General features: G+C 40.3%; 2 protein-coding genes across 3 annotated transcripts in view; one reads left to right on the forward strand and one right to left on the reverse strand.

Moving 5' to 3' along the window:
- Positions 1-4975, forward strand: part of jmy (junction mediating and regulatory protein, p53 cofactor) — a 31280-nt gene extending 26305 nt beyond the window's left edge. Inside the window, exons 9-10 of the mRNA XM_014984345.2 lie at positions 482-983; positions 1912-4975. Of these exons, the coding sequence (XP_014839831.1) occupies positions 482-983; positions 1912-2222 (813 nt within the window). The 3' untranslated portion in view covers positions 2223-4975. The remainder of the gene's footprint in view (positions 1-481; positions 984-1911) is intronic.
- Positions 4976-5222: 247 nt separating this feature from the next.
- Positions 5223-27730, reverse strand: LOC106916213 (homer scaffold protein 1). 2 transcript variants are annotated; one of them, XM_014984351.2, is made up of 10 exons: positions 25720-27730; positions 13356-13512; positions 10806-10937; positions 10627-10719; positions 10134-10187; positions 8935-9077; positions 7857-8016; positions 7667-7777; positions 6970-7050; positions 5223-6578 (listed from the first exon to the last, which is right to left on the reverse strand). In XM_014984351.2, the coding sequence occupies exons 1-10, from the start codon at positions 25722-25724 to the stop codon at positions 6390-6392; spliced, it is 1125 nt and encodes a 374-aa protein (XP_014839837.1). In that variant the 5' UTR covers positions 25725-27730; the 3' UTR covers positions 5223-6389. The 2 variants fall into 2 exon arrangements, with proteins under 2 accessions (XP_014839837.1, XP_014839838.1); XM_014984352.2 differs by lacking the exon at positions 10134-10187 and having other exon boundaries at positions 25720-27728.
- Between the last annotated feature and the right edge of the window lie 246 nt (positions 27731-27976).

Here is a 27976-nt window from a genome sequence, read left to right on the forward strand (position 1 = left end):
TTCTTGAGTTTCGCATCATGTTGTAATGTTTTCCCCTCATCAAAAACACACCTGCAGTGTTGATTTGATTGGTTCATCCGTGCTTAAGAAATCCTTTAATCTCCCATGGCAACCGTTCAGCTATGCAGAACGCCTGGGCGGACCTAGCTCCGCCTTCGAGGCACAGATCCTCCTTACTAGTAAAAAGCATTGCTAAAGGGTTAACAGAAGTTGTGAAGAGATTCAAAATGTGTGAGCTTTTAAAGAGACAGAGGCCCAATTTCAAGGTGATGAATTAGACAGTCAAATTTCTTTTAAGTTATATTTGAAATATGTAGCATTTCTATATCAACTGAAGTTAATATATTTACTTTGATTATGCTGTAAAATGGCATCATGTGGATGGAAAACACATAATACTGGCCCTTTGTGATATTTCCATGGTTGTGTCCTGTGGAGGTGAGTGAAGCCTCTGACTGATGTTTTCCCGTCTCTGACGCAGCGTTACCCAGGTCAGGTGACCCTCCGGTCCAGTCGCCTGCGCCTCGCCCAGACTCCCGGCCGGAGGCGGGCGGGGCAGCAGCCCAGCACCCAGGCGGTCAGCGTCCAGACCGACTCCATCTCCGACCTCCCAGAGCTCTCATCTCCGCCCCCGGCTGACGTCTACAGCTGCGAAGGCGCCTCGCTGCCCTCCATCGGCCTCCAAAGCGTGGAAGCGGCGCCTCCTTTCCTCTCGCTGCCTCCCCTCTCGTCGAATCCGTCTCTGCTCTCCGTGGGGCCGCCTGCCGCGCCTCCGCCGCCTCCCCCTCTGCCTCCTCCCCCGCCTCCTCAGTCGCTTCCTGCCGCCGAGAGCCAAGCGAGCAGCCCGACCAAGACCGAGTCTGAATGCACCTCGCTGCCGCTGGCTCCCTTTTCCCCGCGATTCTTTGACAGCAGCCAGCTGCTGACTGCCAGGAAGAAGCTGAGGAAGACCGCATCGCTGGACTCGTCACAGTGGAGGAAAGGTAAGGAAAACTATCACGAGCAACACACTTTAGGAGTGCAGGTTAGGAAACTTTTCTTGAAATGGTGGAATTTTTTTGGAGAGCAGCTGTTGACCTCTGGGTTATATCCCCACATCAAAGATCTCCGTCTACCTGGACCGGCCCAAAGTCATATGGAGCCACCAGGAGAATTCGACTTGTTAGTCATGATTATGGTCTTAACAGGGAAACGTTTCAAGACTCCAAAACAGATTTGTTGGAATCTGGCGGAGGCTCAACCACGTTTATTGGCTGAATTGTTTTTATCTAAAATGAAATAAATTGTTTTAGAAATTAGTGCTGGAAATTTGAAGTGCTAATTTCTATTAATTAATTACTAAGTAATTAATCACAGGGTCATTTATTTTTAACATGCAAAAAGATTTTTGAATTGCAAATGCAAGTTATTTTGTCGGTGTATGGTTTTTGATTGAAATGCAGTTACTTAGTTACAAAGACTGAAATAAACTCGGTTAAAAATTTTATTGGAGTCACACCACTAGCTAAAATATCTAATTAGATTTTTTATATATTTTTTTTAATTCAGGGATTTATTAGAGCGCCCCCTGGTGGTTTGGAGGCCTTATCTGGCCTAAGCCTTCAGCAGGCCATACTCTCATGAACTGCCTCATCATGAAGTTTGTGTCGGAGAAATGCGTTAAAAAATTGCTACAGATGGAAAACATTGTCAAAGTTAGTTTTATTGCTAAAGAAATTCCAGGTTTTTAGTTTTGCAAAAAGACTTTTAGTCTTCTCTACCTCAAATAAAGAAAGAACAGACCTTAAAAGCTAAGACTGAAGGTAGTAAAGTTCCAGGGAGAAACACATATTCAATAGTTACACATTGAAGTTTTGCAATTTAACTTCGTCAAGTCGGTTCCTTTAACGTTTGAGCGTTGCGTCTCCGCAGCGAGCTCGCCCATGGACGAGGTGCTGGCCTCGCTGAAGCGCGGCAGCTTCCACCTGAGGAAGGCCGAGCTGCGCGTCCTCGGACCCGACCCGGACGACGACGGCAACAACATCCTGGCTCAGATCCGGCAAGGCGTGCGCCTGAAGAAGGTCCGCGCCCGGCCGGAGCAACAGCGCCACCCCAAGAGCTTCCTGCACTCCGCCGACGCCCTGACCCGCAGCATCCACGAGGCCCTGAGGAGGATCAAGGAGGCCTCGCCGGAGTCGGAGTCTGAGGACGAAGGCCTGCCTTGCACTGACTGGGAAAACTAACAGAGGTTTAAATGTTGAACTTATTTTGCTTTTTTTTTTTTTTTTTTTTTTTTTATTCTACGTGGCCAAAACAAAGAGAAAATGAGGATCATGAAATGAATCAAACAGACAGCCTGGGTTACCTGAAGGCGCCTTGGTGCAACTAGAACAACAAAAAAAGTTGCGCTTTTTTTTTTTGTTTTTTTTGTTATTCCATACTTGTGTTTGTAAAGACTTGTTGTTTTTAAGGTGTTGCTGTTGCGGTTTTGGAGAGGACACAACCTCTGACCTCCTGTTACATCCGAGTCGTACTGTAGCTCCTTGTGATGGGTTTGTTTGAAGAAGGAAACGTTTGCTCCTTTCTGCTACGAGACACACACTCTGTGTCGCACCTTCAAACTTTTCTTCACAGCAACTATTTACACCGCTCAGTAGAACCTGCAAATCTCACAGAAGTGACCCTGATCACTGAAAGGAGCGGTGAGATGTTGTAGCAAGAGAAAAACATGGGGTCCGTCAGAGAAAGCAGGAAATCAAATCATATTAATCTAAGACAAAAATCAATTCCTTTTTTGAAATTCTGTTAGTTTCTTTGTGTTTTGCCGTTGCCATCAGGCCGAACTTTACTTTGCTTTTATTCAAAATAGGGAAGCAAGAGTTATTTTTACTGAGGCTAAAACAGTACAATGTACAGATAATTTCACTTTAAATTGTATTTGTTGTTCAATGCTTCCTCCAGTCTGTTGTAAGCCTGGCGGGCCACCAGGCTTTATTTGCCTGCCCACCAGGCTAAGTGTCATTTGTTTATTTTAAATAAGGTTATTCTTTTTATACACCAAGTGACAGAAAAGACGGATTGAGCTGTGTTTATAGCGGACACATTGAATTGCGCCTCACACATTATTTCAGAATTATGATGCCTGCTTGTGCATCTCCAAATTTTTGTAACTTTTAACATTTTTCAACATAAAAACCTGGCGGGCCGTTGATGAACTGCCGTAGTTTTGCCAAGTTTTCTTGGGGAAACCTTGGTTATTACGGCGTTTGGCACTAGCACAGGTTTAACAAATGGATATACGCTGGTTATTAGTTTGATTTATCTGTCCTGTCATCTTCTATCAACCAGTTGATTAGCAGTGTGCAGCATTTAGACCTGTAGGAATGCTGACTGTAACTTTCTAAAACTTCGGTATACCTCGATAAGGCGGACTGCCGAGCACAGACGCTGTTCACGCCAGCTCAGTATTTTTGATGAAAGCTGTTTCTGTTGCCTCCATTTCAACAGTAAAGAGTCGTATGAATGCGTTTTTGGCTGCTTTTATCGCCATACGAGACGATAAAATATAAGATTTACTGTTCTGTTTACTCATAATCTCAGCTGTGAGTTGATTAGCTTCACTGGGAAGAAACTGAAACATTAGACAAAATAATTTCAGATGTAGGAAGCGGTTATAACGAAGTTCACACAGTTAAAATGTGATTATTAGATTAAATGCATTTCTTTCCCATTCTGAGCTGATGCCAGGTTCATTGGGACTTCACTGCCCCCTGGTGGCAGGTGCTCATCTCCTCACATTTCAGCATGAGGCGATTCCAAGAGATGACTCTTCTTCTTTGCCTTGTATTTGTTTGTTTTTTTCTTTTATTGTGTGCTTTGGAACTTTGTGTTAACGTTTGGTGTGTGAGTGATTATTTTAGTTTTTTTTATTATTTAATGTTTTTAAATATGTTTTTTTAATACTGAAAATCAGTTTGTGACAGATTATGCATCAAGTACTGTGGCTTAATAGCAAGATATATTTTTCTTTTTCCCTCGTAGGTAAATAGCAGGATTGTTTGCTGCATTCTTTCTTTTCCCACTTCTTTTTAATATTTGTTGAATGCCGATTTACACTTTCACTTTTGGTTAGAATTGAAAAGTAAAGCACAATTGTAAAAAATAACTAAAGAAAATCGTAAGGAATTGAACTCCCCAACAGTTCAGAGAGCTTTAGTTGTGTTTCATGCGGCGTCACAAGCAGATCGTGTTTTTAAATGAAGCATTCAAAGATGTCGCTTTAATGCATAAAACAAGTGTGTTTGTTGACCAGATGTGTCCAGCACTGAGAACTAAAAACCAGCATTTCTCTTCTCTAGTTTTCTTTGGAGATTTTTTTTCAATTTGCAACACTTTTAGCTTAGCGTAGCTTAGCAGTGTTAGCTTCCTTCAGCTTTCAGGATCTCCTTCAGCAGGACAAACACAGAGCACACTGTTTACATCATTTTATGTTAGCATATGTTAAGCTAACTGTGGCGTCACAAGTAATCTGGCTCAGACTGCTAAGTGTCGAAGCCACCGTGGTTTATTTGCATGCAGTTGCTTTTCTTCCGCCTCTGAAGCCGCCACAGCTAACGGGTTTGTGTTTTCCAGGTTATTGGGGGGGAAAAGCAACCAAGAATCCCACTTGCTACTTTTTGTTGTCATTAAACTATCATCCAGTTTTAGTAACTTTTGTACAAGACTGGCTTGAGGAGGGCAAACCCATCACAACGTATGTGCAATAATGAAGATCGGAGGAAAAAAAGTCATTTTATGATTTATACTGTAAACAAATGTAAATCATGAGAAATGTATCCACATGCCTAAATGTATTGAAGTATTTATTGAAGCGTCATATTTTAAAGATGTTTTTAAATGTACTTGATGATGTTCCCCATCACACCATTCCTCTCTGCTTTTCCATAACCAAAAAAAATCTTTATTTTTCCTTTCATATTAAAAGCACCAAAAATTCTGTCTTTTGAAAGTTCTTTCAATCTATAAAACTGTATGCTCATAGAAGTTCACGTTGACCCTTTCAGTGACTGAGATTTTCTTTTTTTATCATCCTGTTTGGGATTTAACTATGGAGGACCAAAACTGACAAAAGTAAAAGCAAAATAAGGTGTTTGCTTTTTTCTTTTTTGTTGTTTTTGCTTTTGTTGAACTGGAGAACTGCTACGATTCTCCATAGACTGCAAAATAAAGAGACCAAATCACTGTTTTAATCAGATTTTCTTTTAATATAAACTTAAAATTACAATTTGTGTTTTATCAGCATGTGTCTTCACTCCACATTTAAAATTTCTTCTTCAAATGCCTTTTTCAGCAACAACACATCATCGCCTTTAAAGTTTAAAGCCGCCGCTAAAAATCACCCCAAGTTTGACCCGAACCAAGAACAAGCCCTTAAAATGTGTTCTGCAGGTGTTCGTATTGTAGCATATTCTTTCATTTTTGGCAACAGGTAATCCCACAAGAAAAAAAAAAAAATCCCAAACGTACCATCAGTTAGCTACCATTGATGCATCTTAGTGCCCAAGGCAACATCAGCAAGAGTTCAGATCTGTACAGGAACAAACGGTATTTGGCAAAAGAAAAAAAACTAATTCGGTCGTATACGTCATGATTTCCTTATGCTCTCGGAAATTAAACCATCTTCACAGCCATGTACCAGACAATAAATTAACATTTTACAATGTTTATTATTCTAAATATCTTAGTAATAAATAATAAAAAAAATTCAAACCATTGCACTTCAAAATGCATCAAAAAGAAAAAAAAGGAAAGAAGTAATCTGATTCACTCTCACACAAACAGAAGAAACTGAAGAAAATCCTGAATCGCTTTTGGTTCAAACCAGTCGGCAGGAGCAGGAAGGTAACCTGAAAGTGAGAGTGGAAAGAGTTCGCGGTCCCTCCTTTAGTGTATTGCTCATAGGTTGTAGAAGAATATAAGACGAACCGACATCGTGTGGCGGTTCCTGTGATTATCTCTTCATCCTGCGAGTAAAAGAAAGAAATCCGTCTCGGGTCGAAGGAGGAGCAGGAGCTCGTTTGGCTGATTTCAGTGAACAAGTGAGGAAAAACGTCGAAGCGCAATCGTGGAGTCGAGGAGGCGGCTCCGGTGTTCCACAGAAGCTCAGTCGATTAGCATATCATGGTGGTCAAAAAAAAAAAAATTATAATGAGAAGGTTTTCCACAGTGGAGCAAAGAAAAGGCTTCACTTGGCTGTTTGTAAACCATCTGAGTCCTCTGAAGTGGCAAAGTCTGTGTACCGCTAATGCATCAAGTCGTGTAAACTCTTTAACATGTACAAAAAAAAAAAACGAAAGAGAGAGAAGAGATTTCAAGTTGTGTTGGTGACGACGTCGGGCGGAGGAGGAGCTCTAGCTGCCCTCCACCAGCTTGGCCAGCGTGTCCCGCAGCTCCGTCAGCTCGAAGATCTTGCTGTCCAGCAGCTCCAGCAGGGAGCGCAGGCTCTTCATGTAGGCTTCCCGCTCCAGCTGGCTGCTCTCCAGGCGCTGCTCCAGGTCGCTCAGCTGCGCCTCCAGCGTCTGGTTCCTCGACTCCGTCTCCTGGCGCCAAGCAGAAATATCGATGACGTGTATCGGTATCGGAGCGATACTACGGTTTCTGATTGCCCCGCAAAATTTTATTTCATTTTTGTGTTGTAGTTTCTCAACTCTACGTACAAAAATTATTTGTTTTGATTTTCTCTCAAATAACAGAAAAAAAAGTTGCATTTTTTTCCCCTAAAACAAGCAAAATATTGTTTATTATGTTAATCTATTATTAAAGTATTTGTCCAAAGTTTTAATAAAAATAATTTAAAGGGAAAAAAAATCCACAAGTCACCTATAAGATTATAAATTTGCCGATATATCCAACTTAAATAATAAAAAGTATCGGTATTGCTGATACTGGTCCGATATTTACTGGGTCTCTCTCATGCAGCTTGTTGCTCACCTTTAGTTTCTGTGTCAGGGTGTCTTTTTGAAACTTAAACTCGTTGGCACTCTCCACCTCCTCCTTAAGTCTCTCCAGCTCCTAAAGTGAAATATGAAAATAAAGCACTATATGATATCCTTTGTTATGGTTTTTGTGACAGTATTCTAGAGCAGGGACTAAAATATAGCAAAATGTTATGTTTCCAAATGTCTTTCTCACACGCCTGACTGGTCAATGACTTCATTTAACATATAAAAGACGATCGATTAGTCATTGAGCCATTAAGAATAAAAAATATTCATTCAATTGAAACAAACCAAACAAATTGTGTTTAGATAAATGACCTTCCAGCTCAAATTAAACGCGTATACAAAATACAAAGAAAGTGGCAAAAAAAATATTTTTAATCATTATCAAATAGAATTAATTGAGCTAATTCTGAGCTAAAACAGTTTAGTTTAATTTCTAAGACATCGTGACAAACACATGACAGTCTTTGTATTAGTTGTATGAAAATATTTGCTCTCAAATGTAAATAACGTTTTCCAAATTTAGACTTTTAATCCAACATATTGCTCTTTTTGTTTGTTTTTGTTTTTTACAAAACTCTGCAGTTTGAATTTGAAGTGCGTTCAAGAACTTTATAAATAAAGAAAAACTTTCCAACCCTTGAAAGCGCCCATTATTAATGTTCAAAGATGTCGAGCGTCTTCACCTCCTCCTTGGCCCTCAGCGCCGCCTCCAGCTCCTCTATTGTTCTGTTCAGCTCCGTTTTCTGAGACTTGATGACCGTCGTTTGGCCGCTCACGCACTCCAACTCCGTCACCTGCGAGACAAACAGCATCCGTCTGAAGTGAACGCCGGTCCGGAGCGCGTTGCCATTGGCTGCGGCGACGGAGCCGTACCCGCTTGTGCAGCCGCTCCGCCTCCTCCTGATAGGCCCCCAGCTGCTGCTTCCACTGCTTGACGTTGGCCGTGGACTCGAGCAGCGCCGCCGTCAGCTTGGCGTTGTTCCCCTTCAGCGCCGCCAGCTCGGCCTCCCAGTGCTTGTTGATGCTGGACGAACTGGAGACGGAACGAAAAGCCGGCCGAGGTAAATATGGGCAAACTGCTGAGCCAGCAGGTTCTGGTTCGTAACATTACAGGTTAGCAGGAGGATATTAAACACCAAATGAGGCTTTTTATTGGATATGCAATAAAATCCGCAGCAGGTCACATTTTTGATTGTTTTACTCCGAATCTAACTGATGAGGTAAAAGTAATCGACTGACAGACGGGAAGGAAGGAAGCGAGGAAGGAATAAGAAAAGTAATGAAGACAGGAAAGGATAAAGGAAACAAGGGCAACAAGAAGGAGAGAATGAAAAAAGGAGGGAATGGAGAACAAGAAGGAAGGAGTAACTAAAGACAAAAGTAAAAAAAGGAAACAGGAACCAAAGTGTTGAAGGGGGAAAAGGACAGAAGAAAGAAAGGGTAGGAAAGAAGGGGGCTAGGAAAGGGAAGGGAGGAAGAGTGGAAGGACATAAAGACGAGAAGAAGGACAAATGACTGATAGAACAAAATAGTACAAAGAAGGATGAAATACAAAAGGAAGAAAAGATCCAAAGAGCAAGAGAAGGAATTTGGACTAAAGGACAACAAGCAAAAGAAAACATTGATTTTTCTGATTTTCACATTTTAATTATTTAGGTAATTGGAGACGAAATCAAGTCTGGAAGCTAATTTTTTGCATTCCCATCGCCCCCCACCCCCGCACCTAAAATTATCCAGACTTGGAAAAACAAAAGATCAAATTTCATATCTTTCAAGTTTTGCCACGTATAAATACAGGATTTATAGTTGTTGATCATAGTTATTGGTTTACTTCCAAGGTCAGAGTACCAAAGATGGCTCCTCTGTGTTTAGCCCACTGTCGTTTACTCTGACGACGCGTCGGCGTGCCGCTGGTTACAGGACGAACCACACGGTCTGAGCGCAGCCTCACCTGTGAGAGAACGGTAAAGCGTTTTGGGGAGGTTCTGCTCTGGCTTCGCTGTGCTTCGGCGTGTTCGGTGTGACTCTGTCCTCATCTGTACCGTTGATGCTCTCTGGGGTCAGAGGTGACTGGAGGTCACCTGGCGCAGATTCCTGTTATGATGAAAAAAGTAAAAAAGGAAAAGGAAATTAACTGAATCAGTAGACAAAGTTTCTCAAGCAACCATTTCTCAGTTTTAGAAATTAGCCACAGAGTACTCTAAAGCAGATACAGGTGAAAGCTGTAGCAAAGTGGACCAGAAGAACAACTTCTCTTCATTGGAAAGATTAAAAAAAAAACGTACTGAATTTCTATTTCCATCCGATTTTCACGTGAATTTTGAGCATGGCTGTAATAAACAGGAAGTAGGGGTTGTAATATCTCAGAAAAATGGAGAGAGGTTTTCAGGAAGGTGTTGCTATCAGGCAAGTTGCAACTGTTCTGTCGAGTCATCAAGTACTGGCGACGTTTCAAGCGGTCTGGACACACCACCACCCCCTCCATGAACTCTGTGGTCCACCAACGTCTGGAGAACGGAAACGAGCTGCAAACCCAAAAGCAGAACCTACAAACTGATCCACAGCTCTATTCCTGCTGAACTGCTGTCGTAATCCTATTGTTCTTACTTACCGTATAAACAAAGATGCAAGATTCTGTGGTATGTTTTATTTTTTTATAGTGGTACGACTGCTCAGATGGCATGACATAAACCGCACTCAGCCCATCTGATCATAAAAATCTCCATGTGATGTCACATGCCTGTCTGACACCCAGCTGTTTCGTAACCCAGCACGGTTGGTCAGCTGAATCCGCTGTCAGGTTTCTGACTGACAACACCAGAACATTCAGGAACTCTGGCAGACCCGGGCTTCAAGACTCTCTCTTACTCCAATTTCTTGAGTTGGTTTACATGAAGCAAACCTCTAACATAGAAAGATATTTATCAAAGTGGTTGTAGTCTTAATTTATTACTGTACTTTCAGTAATAAATATGCTTAACTACTGGGAGGACAGAGGCGGAGAAGGGACTGCAGGGCAGGTTTCCTTTCATCAGCGTAGATGAGGAAAGACAGCAGCTAAAGGGATCAGGTTTCACAAAACTGAGGAGAAACTTGAAGGGAAAGACTTGGACCGGAGTGAAAGAGGAGGATTGGCTCAGGTGGTTTTACCTTCTTTTTACCAGGCTTGTTGACAGATAACACATTCCGCTTTACAGCGCCACCCTGAGAAGAAACCGTTAGAGAGAAAGCAAAGGAGCCTCATCAGGACACCAAGTGTTTACAACCCGGCTTCTAAAACATCATGCAAAAAACATACAGCCAACCAAAGCACCTAGCAAAAGTATTCATAACTCTTAAAAATTAAAGATTTTTTTTTTCCTCATCACAACCACAAACCTCGACAGGCTTCATTGGATAGAATGGAGAGCGTCAATTCTGGCTATTTTTTCTTCTTACATTTCCCTCAAAATCGCTGATATACATTGAAGTTTGGGCTTGAAATGTGCCAAAATGTGAAAAGTTAAAGGGTACGTTGATGCGATGCGGCTACCACAACTGTTCACACACACACACACACACACACACACACACACACACACACACACACACACACACACACACACACACACACACACACACACACACGACCGGGGCTCGTTACCTGCGAGGGCGTACTGCTGAGCTCCGTCTTCTCCTGGGACTTCTCCTTCGCTAACCGGGCCGCTTCCTTGAACTCGGCAAACTTTTCTGCAAACTGAAACCAGAGGTAGCAGCTGACTCTGGTGCTCCGTCGGGAATTCAACAAAATAAGCAACGCCTCACCCCTCCCCCACAACCCACCTTGCTCAAGTGACTCTCGGACGAGAAGCCGAGGCCGTAGACGGTGTTGGCCCGGCTGTCGGCCCACTGGCCGAACTTCTGCGACGTCTTGGTGAAGGTCATGTTGGGGGTGATGGTGCTGTTGATGATAGCCTGTGGGAGGATGAAACGTACATCGCCGGGGACCGGCGTTTGTCATGGCTGCTGGTGATGGAGGGTTGCATTGGCAGAGGACAGCTGCAGGGAGACTATCAACGCTGATGTGGGAGTTTAGCACACAGGAAACCATCAATAAGGAGCTTCTAATTGAGTCCAGCTGGCTGTAATGTTATTGATCAGCGTGGGAGGCCACTCTGGGTCTGCTGGTATAGTTAGCTCGATTTATTGGACGTTGACGTACGAGTCGATTTTTCTTTCCTGGTGCTTTCAACGTGAACCCTTCGGTTTAACTAACTACTTTGTGGAAACAGCAGCTGACGGAGTAAACTTTCACTTGGCCTTTAAAACATTTCACACAGACAACCAGCAGATAAACAGCCCTCCGAATAACAAATAATACGATAAATCGATCAACCAATGAGAGCAAGATTAAATCAATAGGCAACAACTGTAGGTTTGACGAAATATGATCACAAATAAAGTGCAAATTGAACCAGGTCAATGTTCTTGTCACAACAGGAATAGATTAGGGCTGAGCGATACGTCTTAAAAATAAAATCTCGGATCCCATGTTGATCATTTTGTATTCGAGCTCTGTTTTCTAACAAACAAATTACAAACGACAAAAATACTTCTTGCAATTTTTGTAATTGAAAATAAAAAATTCTTCGCTTTGCCCTAATAACCTGTTGTAGATTTGACCCGAATTTAAAGTCCAAACAAGCTGAAGCTCTAAAACACGTTTGTCAAACAAGATGGCGGCCTCAGGCATGCTGACATCACTCTGAACTATGGAAATGCAAGGAACGCGTTGGTGAAAACAAACATCCAAATTAATTAAATCTTCAAAAACCTGACGAGTTGATAAAATCGATTCATTGGCCAGCCCTAACGCAGGCGAAAACTTTAAAAGCCAACTGGTGGCCCTTACACCAACACAAATCTATAACCTGAAGGCCAAACTGTTCGAAATAGTATGAAAAGTCGAAGCCAACTATAATAACAATATTTACATCATGACGCAGGGTGACATGGGATCTGTGGCATTTGATGCTCATTGGTTTCAACCTTCCCTCAGAGGTTCGACTGACTGACTGTCAGATGCTTCGGTAGCTGCCTGATTCAACTCCTGACTCCATCCATTTTGTTTGGTCTGGACTCTGCGGCTCATTTACTTCCCATTTCAGCTTTTACGTCAAATGAATGGAAAATACACGGCATGGCGCCCCCTAGGTGATTATGTTTGTAGGAAAACTTTGAAGACATTTAAAAAAGGTTAATTTCATTTTATGTTCCTTTGGAAATATTCAGATTTAAAATGTATAATCTCTTTTTTGTTTTAAATCTTATTAAAAGAAAACAATCTAATTGTGCTCAACAAAAACAAACCTTGTTTTACACATTAAACAAGATGTATTTAATTTAAAGTTTATTTATGTAGCACAACCTCAGCTGACCACAGTACTTAGAGCATCACAGATGGGTGTAAGATAAAATAAGAAATAAAATTAGAAATTAAACAAAATATATGGACAAAAACGTATATTTGAAAAGTAAGGAAAGTTAAAAAACAAAAAAGGCACTTTTTGTACTAAAAAAAAGTTAGGGCACCCTAATCCCCAACATCTAGTCTTACCTGCTTTAGTTATATAACTTCAGTGAGAGGTTTCTTGTGTTGGTTGATGTTTTTGTTTGTTTTTTTGCTCAGTTTATTAGAAAGTTTTATGGTTATAATTTGTTTGGCCACTTGAGGGCAGCAGACACATCGTCAACTTCCAGAGAGGTCGGGGAGGAAAATGATCATTATTTTTCTTTTCTGAGCTCCATGTTTGGTTAGATACTGATCAGATTAGAGAAGGCAGGGCGTCAAAGGTCTCCCTGAAACTTTGATCAGTCAACATGTTGAACAAATCTGTAAATTAGGAGTTGTTTTTTGATGCGAGGAGAAGATTTTGTTCTCTCAGAAAGTTTCCACTCTGGAATTTAGGGAACAGCATGAGCCTTCGGCGTCGTGCGACTTTCGCCTCTGGTGGGTGAAACAACGTGTTGTTGTCTGGATAACACCGCCCCTCCGTTCCAGCACCACTGAGCTTTGCCTGCTATTTCCAGCAGAACGACGCTAACTTGCTGGTTCGGCAGCGACACCAGTCACCCGGAGAAGCTCTTACGTAACTGTGCAAACTACAGCCCGGTGCCTCAGGACTAAAATAATCACTGCCACATACATATCAGAGGCCCCAGCAGAGAGGCGAGGCAAAGCAGACATGTAACATGCAAAGTTTATTTGCCCCCACCCGATGAGATTAAACTTCAACGAGCCCCTTTGCAAAAGTTAAAGAGGCTTTTCTGTGCAACGTAAAGTGTGCCAGAGTCCTAAGTACATTTTTGGATAATCAGATTGCTTAAGCATACCTTGGAGCCGTCCAGACTGATGATCCGATACACATTCCTGGTACTGTCGAAGAAGTAGGAGACCGTGACGGCGTGCTTACTGGTAGGAACCCAGTTCTTCTTGGTGCTCGGGTCGATCTGGAAGACGTGGGCCCGCGTACTGAAGATGGGCTGCTCACTGCACAAGAAGAGAAGCAGCAGAAGAAGAAGCATCTAGATAAAGGCGTCTCTGAAGTTAGGATGTGTAATTACTGTACATAAAAAGATGAGACTTTTCTTCCTTACTGGCCGACATTAAGACAAAGCACCAAGACGTGTTAACAGCTCAATTTTCAGGCAGTATAGATGATATTCCACAGTGACACGTCCTGGATGAGACCAACAGATGTTAGCAAGCACTGCTAATCCAACTCATTTGCTTTTGCCACACCTCTGTCAATCTCAGTTTGGCCACATGTTAGAAGGTTAGGCAGAAAGATGTTGAAGTCGGGGATATGACACATTCCCAATATGATCGACGGATGAGATGGTGGATGTGGCTTCGTATCATTTTTAATATAAAACAACATATGATGTCGCATGCGTTGTAGTTCGCATGAAGAAAATCAGAAATGATCAAGATCGGATGTAAAAGAAAACTGATATCAGCATCAAATTATGCTTCAGAGACAGAGAAAGCCTTTAAACAAAGGCAGCAACTTACCATCATTTTAGTCATCGATTAATCGATTGTTCTGACTATTGATTAATCAGATATAAAAAACAACACATTCTACAGATTTTTTATTTAACCACTTTTTATACAATTTTAGAAACGCATTAAAAGATGCAAATGAATAATTCAGACACTTTTTTAAATTAAGAAAATAAACATGTTATTGCCTAAAATGCAAGACTGTAGTATTCATTAAGCAAAGGTGAACTAGGTGAAGCTAAAACGATGCTGCTTGAGGAGTTTTGGCTGAAACATATTTTAGACAAAACATTTTTATCTTAAATGAAAAATGCAAATATTTTTGTACAGTCTTGCCTTAATTACTGCGGATTAATCGAATACTCCAGTTAACAATTAATCGATTAATCGAGGGTCGTTAGGCTGAGCTGAACTGAACGAAGCCTCGGTGCAGACTGGGTGTGAACGCTGCAGGACGAACGCATGTCCAGTGGATTCAGCTCTGAACCGCTACCCCGCTTCCTCCACATCTGGATGGAGGATTATCTCACATAATCTGCATACGTCTTGGCCCTTTTTTTCAATCACATGTACGGAATCTATAGTAAAGATGGGAAAAACAAAAAACAAGCAGCATTCTCCGATCTCCATGAAGTGTTGTTCTGCTTAGACATCTGCGGTGCAGGAAATCTCGTCTTCATCCGTCTGTTTACTACAGAAATCGTCTCGTTTTTATTGCGTACGTGGATCGGCGTTCTACGTTGGTTAATGCCCCGCCGCTCCAGAGGTAAAATCTGACCTTCTTTTGACCTCCTGAAGCGTCTCTGACATACAGAGATGCTGCTGCAGCTAAAAACTGCTTAAATAATTCAAACTAACAAGTCCTCCAATTTGCTCAGAGGCAGCAGTTCAAACGGCGACTCTAAAGGTTAAAAATCCCTCCTGCAACGCTCCTTTTGTTTTACTCCCACCAGCTTAAATACAGACATATAACCCGCGATGCGATCAACAGAGACAGAAAACGAGTAAAATCTTCATCACAAAGATGACTTTTATTAACTCCAAGATTAGACGAAGCCTCTCGAGGTCAGGAAGGGCTTGTGCAAAAGTTCATGGCGATCCACCAAGTACTCGGGAGGCAAGGTGGAGAACACTCCTGGACTCCCACTGTGAGCATGGATAATAAAAAACATGAGGCTGGAATCATTTATCCCGACTGGAAGAGAAGCGTGGTGCAGCAAATATGTCAGGGAGTGTGAGGGAACAGAGGAGAGATTTCCCAGTTCAAACTGTGTTTAACAACCAAACGCCTCAAATGTCATGTTGTGAAGTGACACACAGGCTAGAGAGAAAACAGGATCCGATCTCCCTGAAGCTGGTAGAGGAAACAAAATGTTTCCCAAATGTATTAAGACCCAACAACGGCAAGCATCTGAATTCAGACTCACGGCTTCACAGGACAATGTTTTGCTACTTTGATGTTTGCTTCATAATGGGCATTGGAAACTTTAGGTTTTCACACAACAGATGCAGAATGATGATAAACTACACTCAGCTGGACTCCATTTACAAATGAGGCGAAAGGATGTATATTTGTTTATTATATGTAGGGCTGAAACGATTCCTCGAATGATTCGAGTACCTCGATTACTAAAATTCCTCGAGGAAAATTTACCTGCCTCGAAGCTTCGTTAATTTATGTTTTATTAGTTAGCGCACCGTGTTCCGGCCGGGACTTCATTTGCGTTGCGCGGAGCTCTCACTTCCGCCTCTGAGTTGTTGACAAAAGCTAAGTCTCAGCGGCATAAAGTCCAATCTTCAAGATTGGCCCGTGGGGATTTTATTGATTGATGATAATGCCCGACTTTTTATCGTTTTTGGGGAACCAATAAGCATCCTTAAAATGACTGGGGGAATGCCTGGAGTACGGCAGCATTTCTCCTCCGGGGCTGCTGGTTGAAAGCGAACGGCGGGAAGAGCGCTGAGGTGAGCGGATAGCCTGAACAGGGCGGGCGGCTGAGTAGCTGATGCTTACCGTGTAAATGTAGCTTTACCGACGAACCGCACAATAAATTTCATATCCCGGTCTGAAGAAACGGGTGGCGGAGCGCATCGTACATGGCTGGTAGATGAGTTTCTGAGTGTGACCAGTGAAGGTGTTGTAAATATCCCGTATTGCTTCCCCCGTGTTCGTCCCCCGGTCTAACGGTTCGTCAGTCCGCTGGTCTATTTCCTCCCCTCCATCCCATGTTCGTTCATTCGCCCTCTCCTCCCACTCCAGGCGGCATTTCCCGTATTTTCAAACCCAAAGCGTGACAGGTTAGGTGGCAAGGTGAGTTTAATTAATCTATTAAACTCACTGAAGATGAATACATAAACTAAAAGCTGGATTGTAGACATTTTTTATAAGCATATTTGTGAGTCTGCCTCTTTGTTATTAAATTCAATATAATTTCAGATTTTTCTATAACTTTTCTTCTGGTTAACTTAGAAAGTGAGCTATTATTGTTACAGGTTAGTTTTCTAAACTACAAAAAAGCAACTGTTAGGGATGCTCAAATATGAAAAATGGGACTGATATTGATATCTGATAGTAACACCGGTATTATGCCAGATTTACCAATATTTCATTTTATAATTTTTTTTATCCGATTACTCGATTAATCGTAAGAATAATCGATAGATTACTCGATTACTAAAATATTCGTTTACAACAGCCCTAATATGTTTTAGTCTATAAAATACTTATTTTCCTATTTAAAAAAAGAATATAATTTATTTATTTGCATCTTTTAATGTCATTTTAAAAATTTGTATAAAAAGAACTTAAAATCTGCAGAATGTGCCAATTTTTCTTATACGATTAATCAATTAATCATCAAACAATAGATTAATCAAGAACTAAAACAATTGTTAGTTGCATCATCCCTAATAATCAAAGTACAACGCATTGAAGTTTGTAGTTGCAGCACAGCAAAATGCGTTAATAGAAATGAGGTACAGTATTGATCACTGATAACTACATGATAAGGTCAGCATCATATCTACTGTTTTAAATTGCATCTAAAACGGTAGAAGAATAGAGAGAGCTCTAACTGTCATTATTACCTCTACTCTTTACAGCAGATGCTCCTCAAAGCCCAACGCTCGAATGATGAAGGATCAAAATAATAATAATAGAAAGCTCTGAGTTGTATTTTTTCTGTCTAATGTGTGTGAGTGAGTTCCTGGCAGGTCTGACCGGCAGTGCCCGCCTGCGCTCGCATGAAGAGAGAGGCAGTGATGCCTAAGGTGACCTGGAAGCAACCTGTGTGAACATACAGAGATCAGCTGCCACTGGCCGACTTCCAGGCAAAGCTATGGATGAAAATCTCACAAGGCCTTGGATTAAAAGGCAACGACTCCACAACCGTAAATGTTCACAACGCGACGCGGCTGCTTGTCGCTTTGCTCCGATTTCAGTCATTGCAGGAATACGACACACGTTTGTGTATTTCTAAAGGCAAAAGCAAACTTAAAGGAAACGGAAATGTTTGTTGCCGTTAAAGGATTACAGATTTGATCTGAGATTCATTTGGTCAGACACAGCTGCAGGTAATCACTACTGGCTGCAAATTCATCTAAAAACGTAACTGACTGTAAAAATGTTTAAATTACAAAACTGTGAAGTATGCACTAAGTGTACTAGCTCAGTTTTCCTTTGTCAGAATATGGAATTATGGGTACTGTAGTTGTAAAACGTATTGGAAAGTTGGATGTAGCTAAAATAGATTACATTAGAAGACAAAATAACACTTCAAGAAAACGATTGCAAAGGTTATTAAAAATATGTCAGGGGATGGATACAAAAAAATCCAAGGCATTGAACATCACCTGGAAGTCAGTTAAATTAATCAGAGATTTTTTTCTTTACATCCTGTACTCTTATTTTATACTTCTGACATTTTTGTATTAAATTAAATCAGTTTTTAATCATGCTGCTGTACAACTGCCGTTAGTCCAAGTGTTGTCCAAGTGGTCGAATGCATAAAGGCACCAAAATCAAACAATAGCTATAAGTTAATATTGTTCATTTGTTGAATCTGACCACTGAAAATCAAACTTACCAATCCAACTCTCTTTTCAATTTGGGATTCAGACATAGTGAAGTTGGGAGTAAATCACAAAGTTAGGACACAGCCTACAGTATCCTCACATCAGGTCTTCACTATAAGCTAAAAGAACCACTTCTTCTACCGCCTCATGCTTAAAAGGTTGTTATCTCTTTATGCAGCTTTTCTTTCAATAAAGGCTGAAAAATACCGAAACGGTGGGAAAACCAGACTTGTTAGGTCAACGATATGTCCACAATCTAAAATACAGGTAGTGCACATAGAAAACTGGACATGATTTTGCAGCATGACTCTCAGAAGTGTCACAGTTGAGTTTATTCAGAGATCCTGATAATCAATAATGTATGATTACATGATTCTTGAATTCCTGAAGCTTCTTCTTCAGCCGATGCAAATAATTTAAGGACCTGCTTAATGCAAAACGGTCCAGGTTACTGATGTTTATTGTCTGACCAGAAATCCAACTGATGTAAATTAGTTATTCAGATAGCCTAGACATGTAGTTTTATGAAATTTCTTGCATCGGTGTGTTTTCACAATAGGTGAGGAATGTAAAGTTTGCCTCAAAAAGAGATAAATTCCTGATTTTTGGAACAGTCATTATGAGGAGCAGTCACCACTTTGTCGAATGACTAAATATTAAGACTTACAGTGAAAATGTCATGCAAATGCATCTGATAATTTCTGAGTCAGCAGCGGACTGACTCAACAAGTTTGGCGCTGGCACGACTGAAGACAAAGTAACGCCAGGAGTGACATCTATCTGTGCTTTGGTTACCATGTTGATAACTGTATTTTACACAGATATCATCATAACATGCAAACTGCCAACACCACTTAGTGCTACACAGGAAGAGGATTAAGTGAGATCCGCTTTCTTTCTCTCAGGTCAAAAATAATTAGCCAAAAATGAAACAAAAGTTGGTTAAGTGGTGTGTCCATTAAGGCCTTTAGAAACTCAGTCATGTCATAGGATCTCTGGGGTGCGTTCACACCAACTCTTTTAGTCCGCTTTAGTCTAGCTCTAGTCCATTTGCCTGGAAAGTCTGTTTCGTTTGAGGAGGTGTGAATCCGCAATTGAAATCCAGTCCACCTGAAAGCCTAGGTCTCGGTAAGGTTTTTAAATCTGGAGCGGTTTGAATGCGTACGTGAACGCCAAACGGACCGGAGACTGATCCAAAAGCAGATAGTGGGCTACACCGCAGGGCATTCTGGGGAAAAAAACAACCTAAGCAAACCTGTGTGTCTAGCAGTACCAAGACAAATGTCTCGCAGTGTTTTACCAACAACAAAAATAAAATCCTTAAGCTGCTAAAATCTGATGCCACTCAATTTTTATTTGCACTCATGTTTTCTTCAGAGGTTTTCATGTCGTTTCATTCAGTGGCTCAGTGTGAATGTGGTGCAGCTCCACCACATTCACACTGAACATTTGTTTGACTCAGTGCAGTGTGAAAGAGAACAGCACCAAGTGAAAATGGAACAAATTTTGTAATTTCGTTCCCCAATTGAACCAAGTCTACCAGACTATCAAGTGTGAAAACACCCAAAAATGCAAGTTTATCACAAGGATATCTGTCTGTCATGCTTCTAGGAAAAATAAAAGTGATAAAGTCTTAGCTGGAAGATGAGTGTCCCAGAACTCCCCTGGGATCCAGCTATTGTTCCCGTCACTGGGAATCTCCCGTCTCGTCTCGGTGTGCTAATTAAGTTAGCAGAACGGAGTCCTGGCAGACGTTACTTAAAAGACAGACTGTTAATCAGAAAGATGTGATAATGGGAGGGGGTGTACTCTGGATTTTCACTGACAAGAACAGGCTGCAGGGACTGCAGTATGTCAACAGAATATGTCTAATATCAGTTGTTAGCGATAACTGACACCTGGAAAATGTGGTTTCCTGTGAAGCTTCTGCTCAACTTTAACACAGTGCAGTAGAATTGGCTTCACTTTGATCTGAGGAGTCCCAACTTTTTTTACTTTTTTTCCCCCCCAAGGGCACCATATGTGGGTGTGGTGGCTGTTCAGCCGTAGAGTATCAGAGTACCACTGGTGTGCCATTATGGCCTGGATGAAAATCAGCTCCAGTTTTATGTGCGTCTCTATGAGTGAGTGAGTGTGGTCAACGTTAGCCCATAATCCCTTTTCACAATGAAGCGTATTGGGGTATTCAAGTCTCAATGACGAGTGCTTTGACAGGAATCTGACTGCAAAGCTCATCAGCTCAGCAGTTCTCCAAATACAACCGGCAGAAACATTCCCAATGACTGAGGTTCCACAAAGAAGCTGGCTTTACACAGGAAAGAACAAAAATATGAACGAAATGAGCGAAATTCGTACCCAAGACAATTTCCCAACGAGAAGTGGGCATATATCATTTATCGCGATAAATTTCTTATGGTAAGAGTTTTGATTTATCGTTATCACAACAAATTCCAATTGATGTTTAAAAATGTCCAAATTGTCAAGATTGTTGGTTTTACCTTTCTCTTCGCTGTTTGTTTCAGTGAAAGTATAAATAAATATCAATGAATTTTAAATATGAACAACTAAAGTGATTGTGTGCAGTTTAGTGACACAAATCACACTTTTTTCTGACTGCTTTCCTAAAGACGTGTATTACAACAGTGTTTTTTAAGAGCACTTAAAAAAAACTTAATTTTGTTTCTGTTAATAATCACAACATTCACCAATATTAATATCATGTTTTTCTAATATTGTGCAGCCGTATTTTAAACCCTTTAAAAGGAGACTTATAACTACAATCATGTTTAGAGCAATGCATGAATGGAGCTCACTAAAGAAAATCTGAAACATCTCCCCAGCGTCAACAAAAGTGTTTCTTTAAAAGAGATGGAAAATAGAATGTGTTATATAAAAACCTCACCTGTAATGTGGTTGTTTTTGCAAATATAATCTGTCATTTTTGGCATAATGACCCCAAGAAGAATAGCTAATGCAGCATGCTGCTGATGCTAATGGGGATCTTTAATGCTTCTCACTTTCAGAAACTCTAACAGCGACCAGTAAGATTTAATTTGTCAGAAACTAAAAATGCATTAGGTTAAATCACAGGTACTGAAGTTGTGTGTGTGTATATATATATATATATATATATATATATATATATATATATATATATATATATATATATATATATATATATATATATATAAATAAAAGTATATAAAAATGCAACAAATCTACAACTTTACATTTCTTCATTGGGAGATAAAAAAAAAAAAAAAAAAAGAGTAAACAATCTGACTTCTACCAGATAAAACCTTCAGCGTAAACGGCCGCAGCTTGGGCACAGCAATAATAACCCTGCATCGCTAACTTCGCTGATGCCACGTTGTCAAGGCAACGGCCCACGTGATGCGGGGCCGGCCGTGAGCCGCGCACATCCTCCAACTTCCATCACTGGCTCTCCTTCCCACGTGCGCTCTGGCCCAATCCGATCCCGGTGTCCCTGTCAGTTAACCCACTCGCCTCGCAGAGGGAGACAGCAGGCGCCTGGCAAGGCAAAGCCTCCAGTCAGACTCCCATATGCTGCTCCACAGCAGCAGCTCCTTACACAAGCACATGCACAGCAAAACGCTACGGAGAATTAATACAAAAAAAAAGTTACATTTTCAAAGACCGGCACTTAAAATGCTGCTTTTACTTTGATTTGCTATTACAGCAAACTCCTCAGGGGCCTTAAAGGAATAGAAGAAGAGCTCCACAAAGTCACATCTTAACAAAAGCCTCAAAACTGAAATCATTTACTGTGTTAGAAGTTGAAAGCATAATTTTATTTTTCCCTTTCCAATTTAAAAATAAGATGCCAAAGTTTTGTATTTTAAGAAATAGTTCCAATTTTTTAAAGCAACCTTTTTATTGGAGGGCTAATGTTTTTTTTAAGGTGCAGTATTATGTAAATTTGACTTTTTTGAGATTTACATCAAGTTCTAATTTTATTGCCTCATCAAAAGCACACATGGAGTATTTGCTTGAATCCTTAAATCTCCCATGGCGACCATTCAGCTGTACAAAACACCTGGTGGGACCTAGCTACGCCTTCTGGAACTAAGCTCCTACTCAGAGCTGCAGTTTCTAAGCTTCCAAGCTTCTACTTCCCCCTCTGAGCTCCTTCAGACTAGCCAGGCGCAATTAGCAAACACGTGGTGGAACTCATTCTATGAGCTACTTCTCAGTGAAATACTGGTAAAAACTTTGTTAAAAGGTTGTGATGACATCCTGCAGGTGGAGTATCAGAAAGTGCAGTTTTTAAAGAGGCAGGTCAACTTTCAAGGCATAATTTACAAAGTTAAATTTATTTTAACTCATGTTTGATACATGCAGCATTTTTTTTGACAACTAACGTTAACATAATTACTTTATTGTGCTATAAAATTAATACTAACTCATGAAAAAATAAAATAGATGGCAAAATCCTACTATTTCAACAACAGGTTACATAGCATCAGCTTGATCAAATTTGATATGAACTGTGGAAACATTAAATGTATTTATATTTTAGACAACTTCTTCTGGCTCAAAAACATTTAGTTTTCTAACAATTGGTTGGGTTTAAAACCAGGGATCATGTCCCAATATGGAAAATTTGGGACCGTGTCGATATCCGATATTAATATTGCTGTTATGGTCGATGACTGATATTTACCGATACTAAATATATTTCTTGACCATTTTGACACCTTTGAAAAATAAAAAACAGCCAGAAACAAGATGGCAATAAGATGAAAACATATCATATCGGAATAGTTTTATTTATCGGACTGATCCCGGTATGCTAAAAAATGACTAATATCGACCAATACCGATGTTAGCGCCGATATATTGTGCATCCCTATTTAAAGCTGTTCATCTCACTTTAAATTTCCACAGTGCGTTGTCTGACAGTGGTATGACAGACTCACACTAAACCATACAATAAATCGGAAAACCAATTTTAAAATGTTTAATTGCTTTTCCCTCACACATGTTAAAACCTGGGATACTAAGGTGGTGAGGAAGACAGAGAGACGCAGGAGAAGACCTTAATTGCAGGTCACGTGCTTGAGACGCCCTCTTTTTCCATGCTTGAGGAATCAGTTGTTTGCTGTATTATAACTGCGTGGGCTTGAACATTGATGCGCACGAAGAGGTTAGCAGTTCACTCCTCTCCTCCTCCGAGCCCAATACGACAACAAGCCAATCACACGCCACGTCATCTGCTTTCATCTGAAGCCAGAAGTAGGTCGCCCTTGATCAGTAGAATCACCAAACATCTGCAGGTTCTGCTGCGACGCACGCGGCACTTAATTAAAGGCTGTTACTTCTGAAGCTAAAACATGTGCTGCACTGCGATCCGTGGCTTACTGGGTCACAGCTTCTGTAATCTGAAGTGAAAATTAATGACAATCAGCTGCTCGAAACGATGTGTAAAGAATTAAAGTGGAATTATTGGGATCTTTTACAGAGTTTATTCAGCACTTTATCAGGACTTTGTCTTTGCAAGCATTGCACAGGCAAAGATATCAATACTTCATGTCTGTGTGCATCCATAATATTGACAAGTGGGAACAAAAGGTCACAAAAACAAAAATCATGCAGCAGCTCATTTCACACATATTTAATTCTAATACACCAATATGGCTGTTGAAACCAGCGACCGTTGCTTTTAAGTGTGCAGTTAAAAGTTAAAGAGTTAAAAAAAAGTTACAGCCTCATTCTCCATGATGCACAGAGTAAATCAGCGCTTCGGTTCCTGCACACTGCCGCCCAGCTGGGATGAATTTGTTATAAAGCATCGAAGGGTTTCTCAATGTTTGACATGGAGTTACTTACAAAATTTGGTTACTTTTTAAATAACCAACTTTTGGTTTCAAGTAAAAGTTACTTTGAAAAAATGAAAAAACATTTTGAACGTTGTTGATGGTTGTTGTGGGGGTTTTTTGGGGGGCATATATAAAGTATCTTCCAGTTAATGTTCTTTGCTAAATTAATGTTTAATGGTATTTCAGAAGGCAAACTTGTATTATTATATCATTACCAGTCTATTGAAAATGGTCTCAAAACAACAATATTATGGTTTTGCACAATGACTTCTGGGACAATTTATCATCCAGTGCAATGCAAACGAGTGGAGTTCATATTGAAGAAAAAGAGGCTCTCTTTTAGCATCTTGGTAAGTTAACTTTTAGAATCAGAATGGTCTAGTCAAAGTAACAATTGAGGTGTTTTTTTTGCCTGAAGTAGTGAGCAATACCTCTTCTTCCTCTTGTTTAATGGTAAATAGAAAACAACATTTTGGTGCATTACCGCCACCAACTGGAAAGGTGTGTGACTCGTAATTCAAAATGCATAATGCAGTCACATTTATAAAGCTAATAAAACTAAAACAATATGAATAGGACCACTGTATTTGTGGTGTTGACATTAATTTGTATGTTTAATAATGGGAAGCTGTCTAATTAAACTAATTAACTGTCACCTGTGAACAAAAGGTCATAATTCTGGGTACATCGAGTTATGCAGTCAGAAATTATACAGTTCTGTATATCTAATTACATTATCTTATATGTAAAGATAATGTTGGACTCATTGTACACTTTATGTTCATAATTGAAAATGTCATGTTTTGCTGAGTCTGCCTGTTGTAGGCATATTTAATTGTAATTATTATTCCTGATTAGAAATGTATATACTAATTTGGATAATCTAGATGTTATTCTCTTTTTTTCTATTTAACTTTATTTAACCTCACTAACGAGAGGATAATAATGTAGGAAAAACAAGTAATGCTATTGGCAACTTTTATAATATAGCCATAATGATGTTGGACACAGTCGTAGTGCTACATTTTTATCTTGTTACATCCCTGCAAAGCCTTTTAGTTTGTCTTTTATATATTTACCATAACAGAAAATCTAAACCGAAATGGTAAAAGAAAATTGCCTTAATGAGCCAGATTGCAAAGTAGCCTTGGGCTACTGTGAATTCATACGATTCATAAGATTTATCAGAATAAATTTTATTTATGATAAAAAATGTTGTCACAATAAATTCCAATTAATGGTGTGTAAACTCTCCCCAACGCTGTCCATACTTTTAGGATTGTTAGTTTTATCGTTTTCTCCACTCTTTGTTCATTGACAGCATCAATAAATATTAATACGGTTGAAAATATTTATGTGCCTCTGGTCCTAAGGAGTTTGTGGGGCTTTGATTGCTTTCATACACAGTTGCAACCACAGTGGTCATTAAAAAAAAGATGTAATAAATAGTTACTATTGTTTTCACACTACCACAAAATACCGTGATATTTTTTAAGCCCATATCACCCACCCTCAGAGTATCGCGGTGTCCGTCTGGACCAGTTTTCTCCTTATTTTCCGGTGTAAGGGGAAAATGACACTGACAGAAGCACTTCATTTATAGTTAGCTGTGAGTAGCACGCTAGCTTTGTGTTGTGTGGGACAGGAAAGATGAGACTCAACTCGGCTCCACGAAACCCAAAAACAAAAAAGTCAGCAGCCCCCCTCCTCCCCCCCACCCCCAACACGCTGAGTGGAGTGTTACAGGTTTTCGTTGAGTGTGCCGCCAGTTACATACCCCATTTCTGCTTGGTTTGGGTGCCAAGTTGGGTCGAAAATGATCCAGTCGATGGACTCCTGCTGAGGGGGGGAACGGGCTAGTTGCTGCTGGTGTTGATCCGCTGTCTTCCCCCTCTGAATAAAGCCGCTCTGCTCTGTTCGCTGTGGGGTTCTGGACCGCTCTGCGGAGCCGTTCGGCTGCTCTCAGTCAGACATGGCTGGCTGTGCTGTTATGCCCTTGGGCACATCCTTTCGGCTGGTCTCGTCGGAGCGAAACGTGTCGGTGCATGCATGATGACCGACAACACAACAGCAGCACAGACGCTAGTTGCTGCTACCGTTAGCCAAATAAGCAAGCTGCTCGACTTTAAAGGATTATGGGGCTGGCTGACAGCAAACGGAGCCTGGTTTAGAGCAGAATTAGGCTATTTTAAGTTAAAAGTTGGGGGGGGGAATTTGAAAGGCTCGACAGTAAATGCTGGTAAAAGTGTTCGAAACATTACCAAGCCTTGACCAATAAGATTTTAGCTCGCTTATAAATACAAGAAGCTGGTGTCAAATCTCACAAGAAGTGGGATAAATAAGAAAAAAAAGAGGAGAAATATTCACATTCCTATTTTAACAAATCGTTCATAAATCCCAGCTTTAGTCGCTTATTTTTCACCAAAGTCCGACGTGCCATTAAATTTAAAAAAGAAAAAAAAAAGCCTCCCGCTGAGAAATATTACTGAGTTTCACTGCATGTGAGGCATTTACTGCAGCTCGGAGGCGACAAACATCTTCCTTTCAGACGGCGCTCCATTCTCTCCGTTGCTCCTTGAGATGATACAAAAGAAATTTGGTTCCCTCTCCGGGTTTTACCATCACGTTTCGTTCTCCTCTGAGATTAGAAAGCAGCTCAGCTTCACCCGATGGCTTACGTTGGCGAGAGCTCCAGCATCTGTACAGAGGAGTATTTACGTGTTATTTTTTTCCTCGGTATTTCTCCAAAACAGGCATGCGGGTGACGAGAAACTACGACGGCGATGCTTCGTTGGCTTGATCATTCTCCTCCTTCATCTTCATCATCATCGTCATCATCATCCACCCCTCTGCCCTCTGTCAGTCTCCCGTCTCATTCATCGCACAGCTTTATCCGACGCTCCTAGGGGAGCGTAAAGTCTACGACGTAATCACGTCACGTTCGGATCAGATTCTTTTTTTTTCTTTTGTAATAATTGGCAATAAAATGGTTGCGCCAGCTGCACATCATTTTATTGTCCAAATCAATCTTTAGATCTGCTAATAATACACAAAATACATTTGGTATATAAGGTTTGATTAAAAAACTTTTTTAAAAAGTCATGGAAAAATGTAACAAGAGAAAATATGTATAAAAGACACAGACTTAAATTTTTCTGTTTTTTGTTTGTTTGTTTGTTTGTTTGTTTTATTTTTTGAAGAATTGTTTTGATTCAGTCACATTGGAGGGTTTTTTTCAATAGTTATAATGTTTTGTTTAAGGTTACCCTACACCGTCTCAATTTAAATCAAGACTTTAAGGCCACTCCAAAACTTTTATATTTTTCAGCCTTTTGATGTCGGACTTGCTTTTCTTAAAGGTCTAAAATCAGATATTTATTTATTTATTTATTTATTTATTTATTTATTTATTTATTTATTTATTGGCAAATTTGAGACAGGCCTTAGTTAGGAGAACGTAATGTAGGATCATAATTATTTCCCTCTATAATCCCGGTTTATATTCCAATCCAGCAGGTGGCGGTAACGTACCTTAAATTGTAGGGGAACTTAAAAGAGTAAGAGTACAACCCAACGCCGTTGTTTCCACCATCTTGGGAGGGGAGTCATGGGACTAGTAGGAAAATAAGTGTACCAGTGAGCTGCGGTTTAAAAAATTTAAAAACTGGTTTACAGTTACAAGGTTGGGTAACACTTTATTTGAAGGGTGTGCATAAGACTGACATGACACTGTCATAAACATGACATAACATCTGTCATGAACATAAAGAAGTCTTTATGAATGTTTATGACAGTTGTCATGAAGTGTTATTCTGTAAATAATGACACTTTTAATGCAAAGTTGCTCTAAAAGTTACATTAAAAGCCCATTAAAAGTGCAAACTTTGCATGATTTTGTAAATTATGATAATTTAATGCAAAGTTGGCATTTTTAATGGACTTTTAATGCAACTTTTAGAGTAACTTTGCATTAAAAATTCATTTGATTATCTTTTACATATTGCAAATAAGGAAAAACCAAATCAATTCATACT

The sequence above is a fragment of the Poecilia mexicana genome, unplaced genomic scaffold (assembly GCF_051168715.1).
Source record: "Poecilia mexicana isolate PSO_F unplaced genomic scaffold, ASM5116871v1 scaffold_12, whole genome shotgun sequence".
In the NCBI taxonomy this organism is placed as follows: Eukaryota; Metazoa; Chordata; class Actinopteri; order Cyprinodontiformes; family Poeciliidae; genus Poecilia; species Poecilia mexicana.

Excerpts from the sequence above, each read along its gene's own strand:
- LOC106916213 (XM_014984351.2), bottom strand. Across the intron at positions 7,778-7,856 it reads CGGAGCGGCTGCACAAGCGG|GTGACGGAGTTGGAGTGCGT; the intron begins GTACGGCTCCGT and ends TTTGTCTCGCAG. Across the intron at positions 7,051-7,666 it reads CGCTGAGGGCCAAGGAGGAG|GAGCTGGAGAGACTTAAGGA; the intron begins GTGAAGACGCTC and ends ATTTCACTTTAG.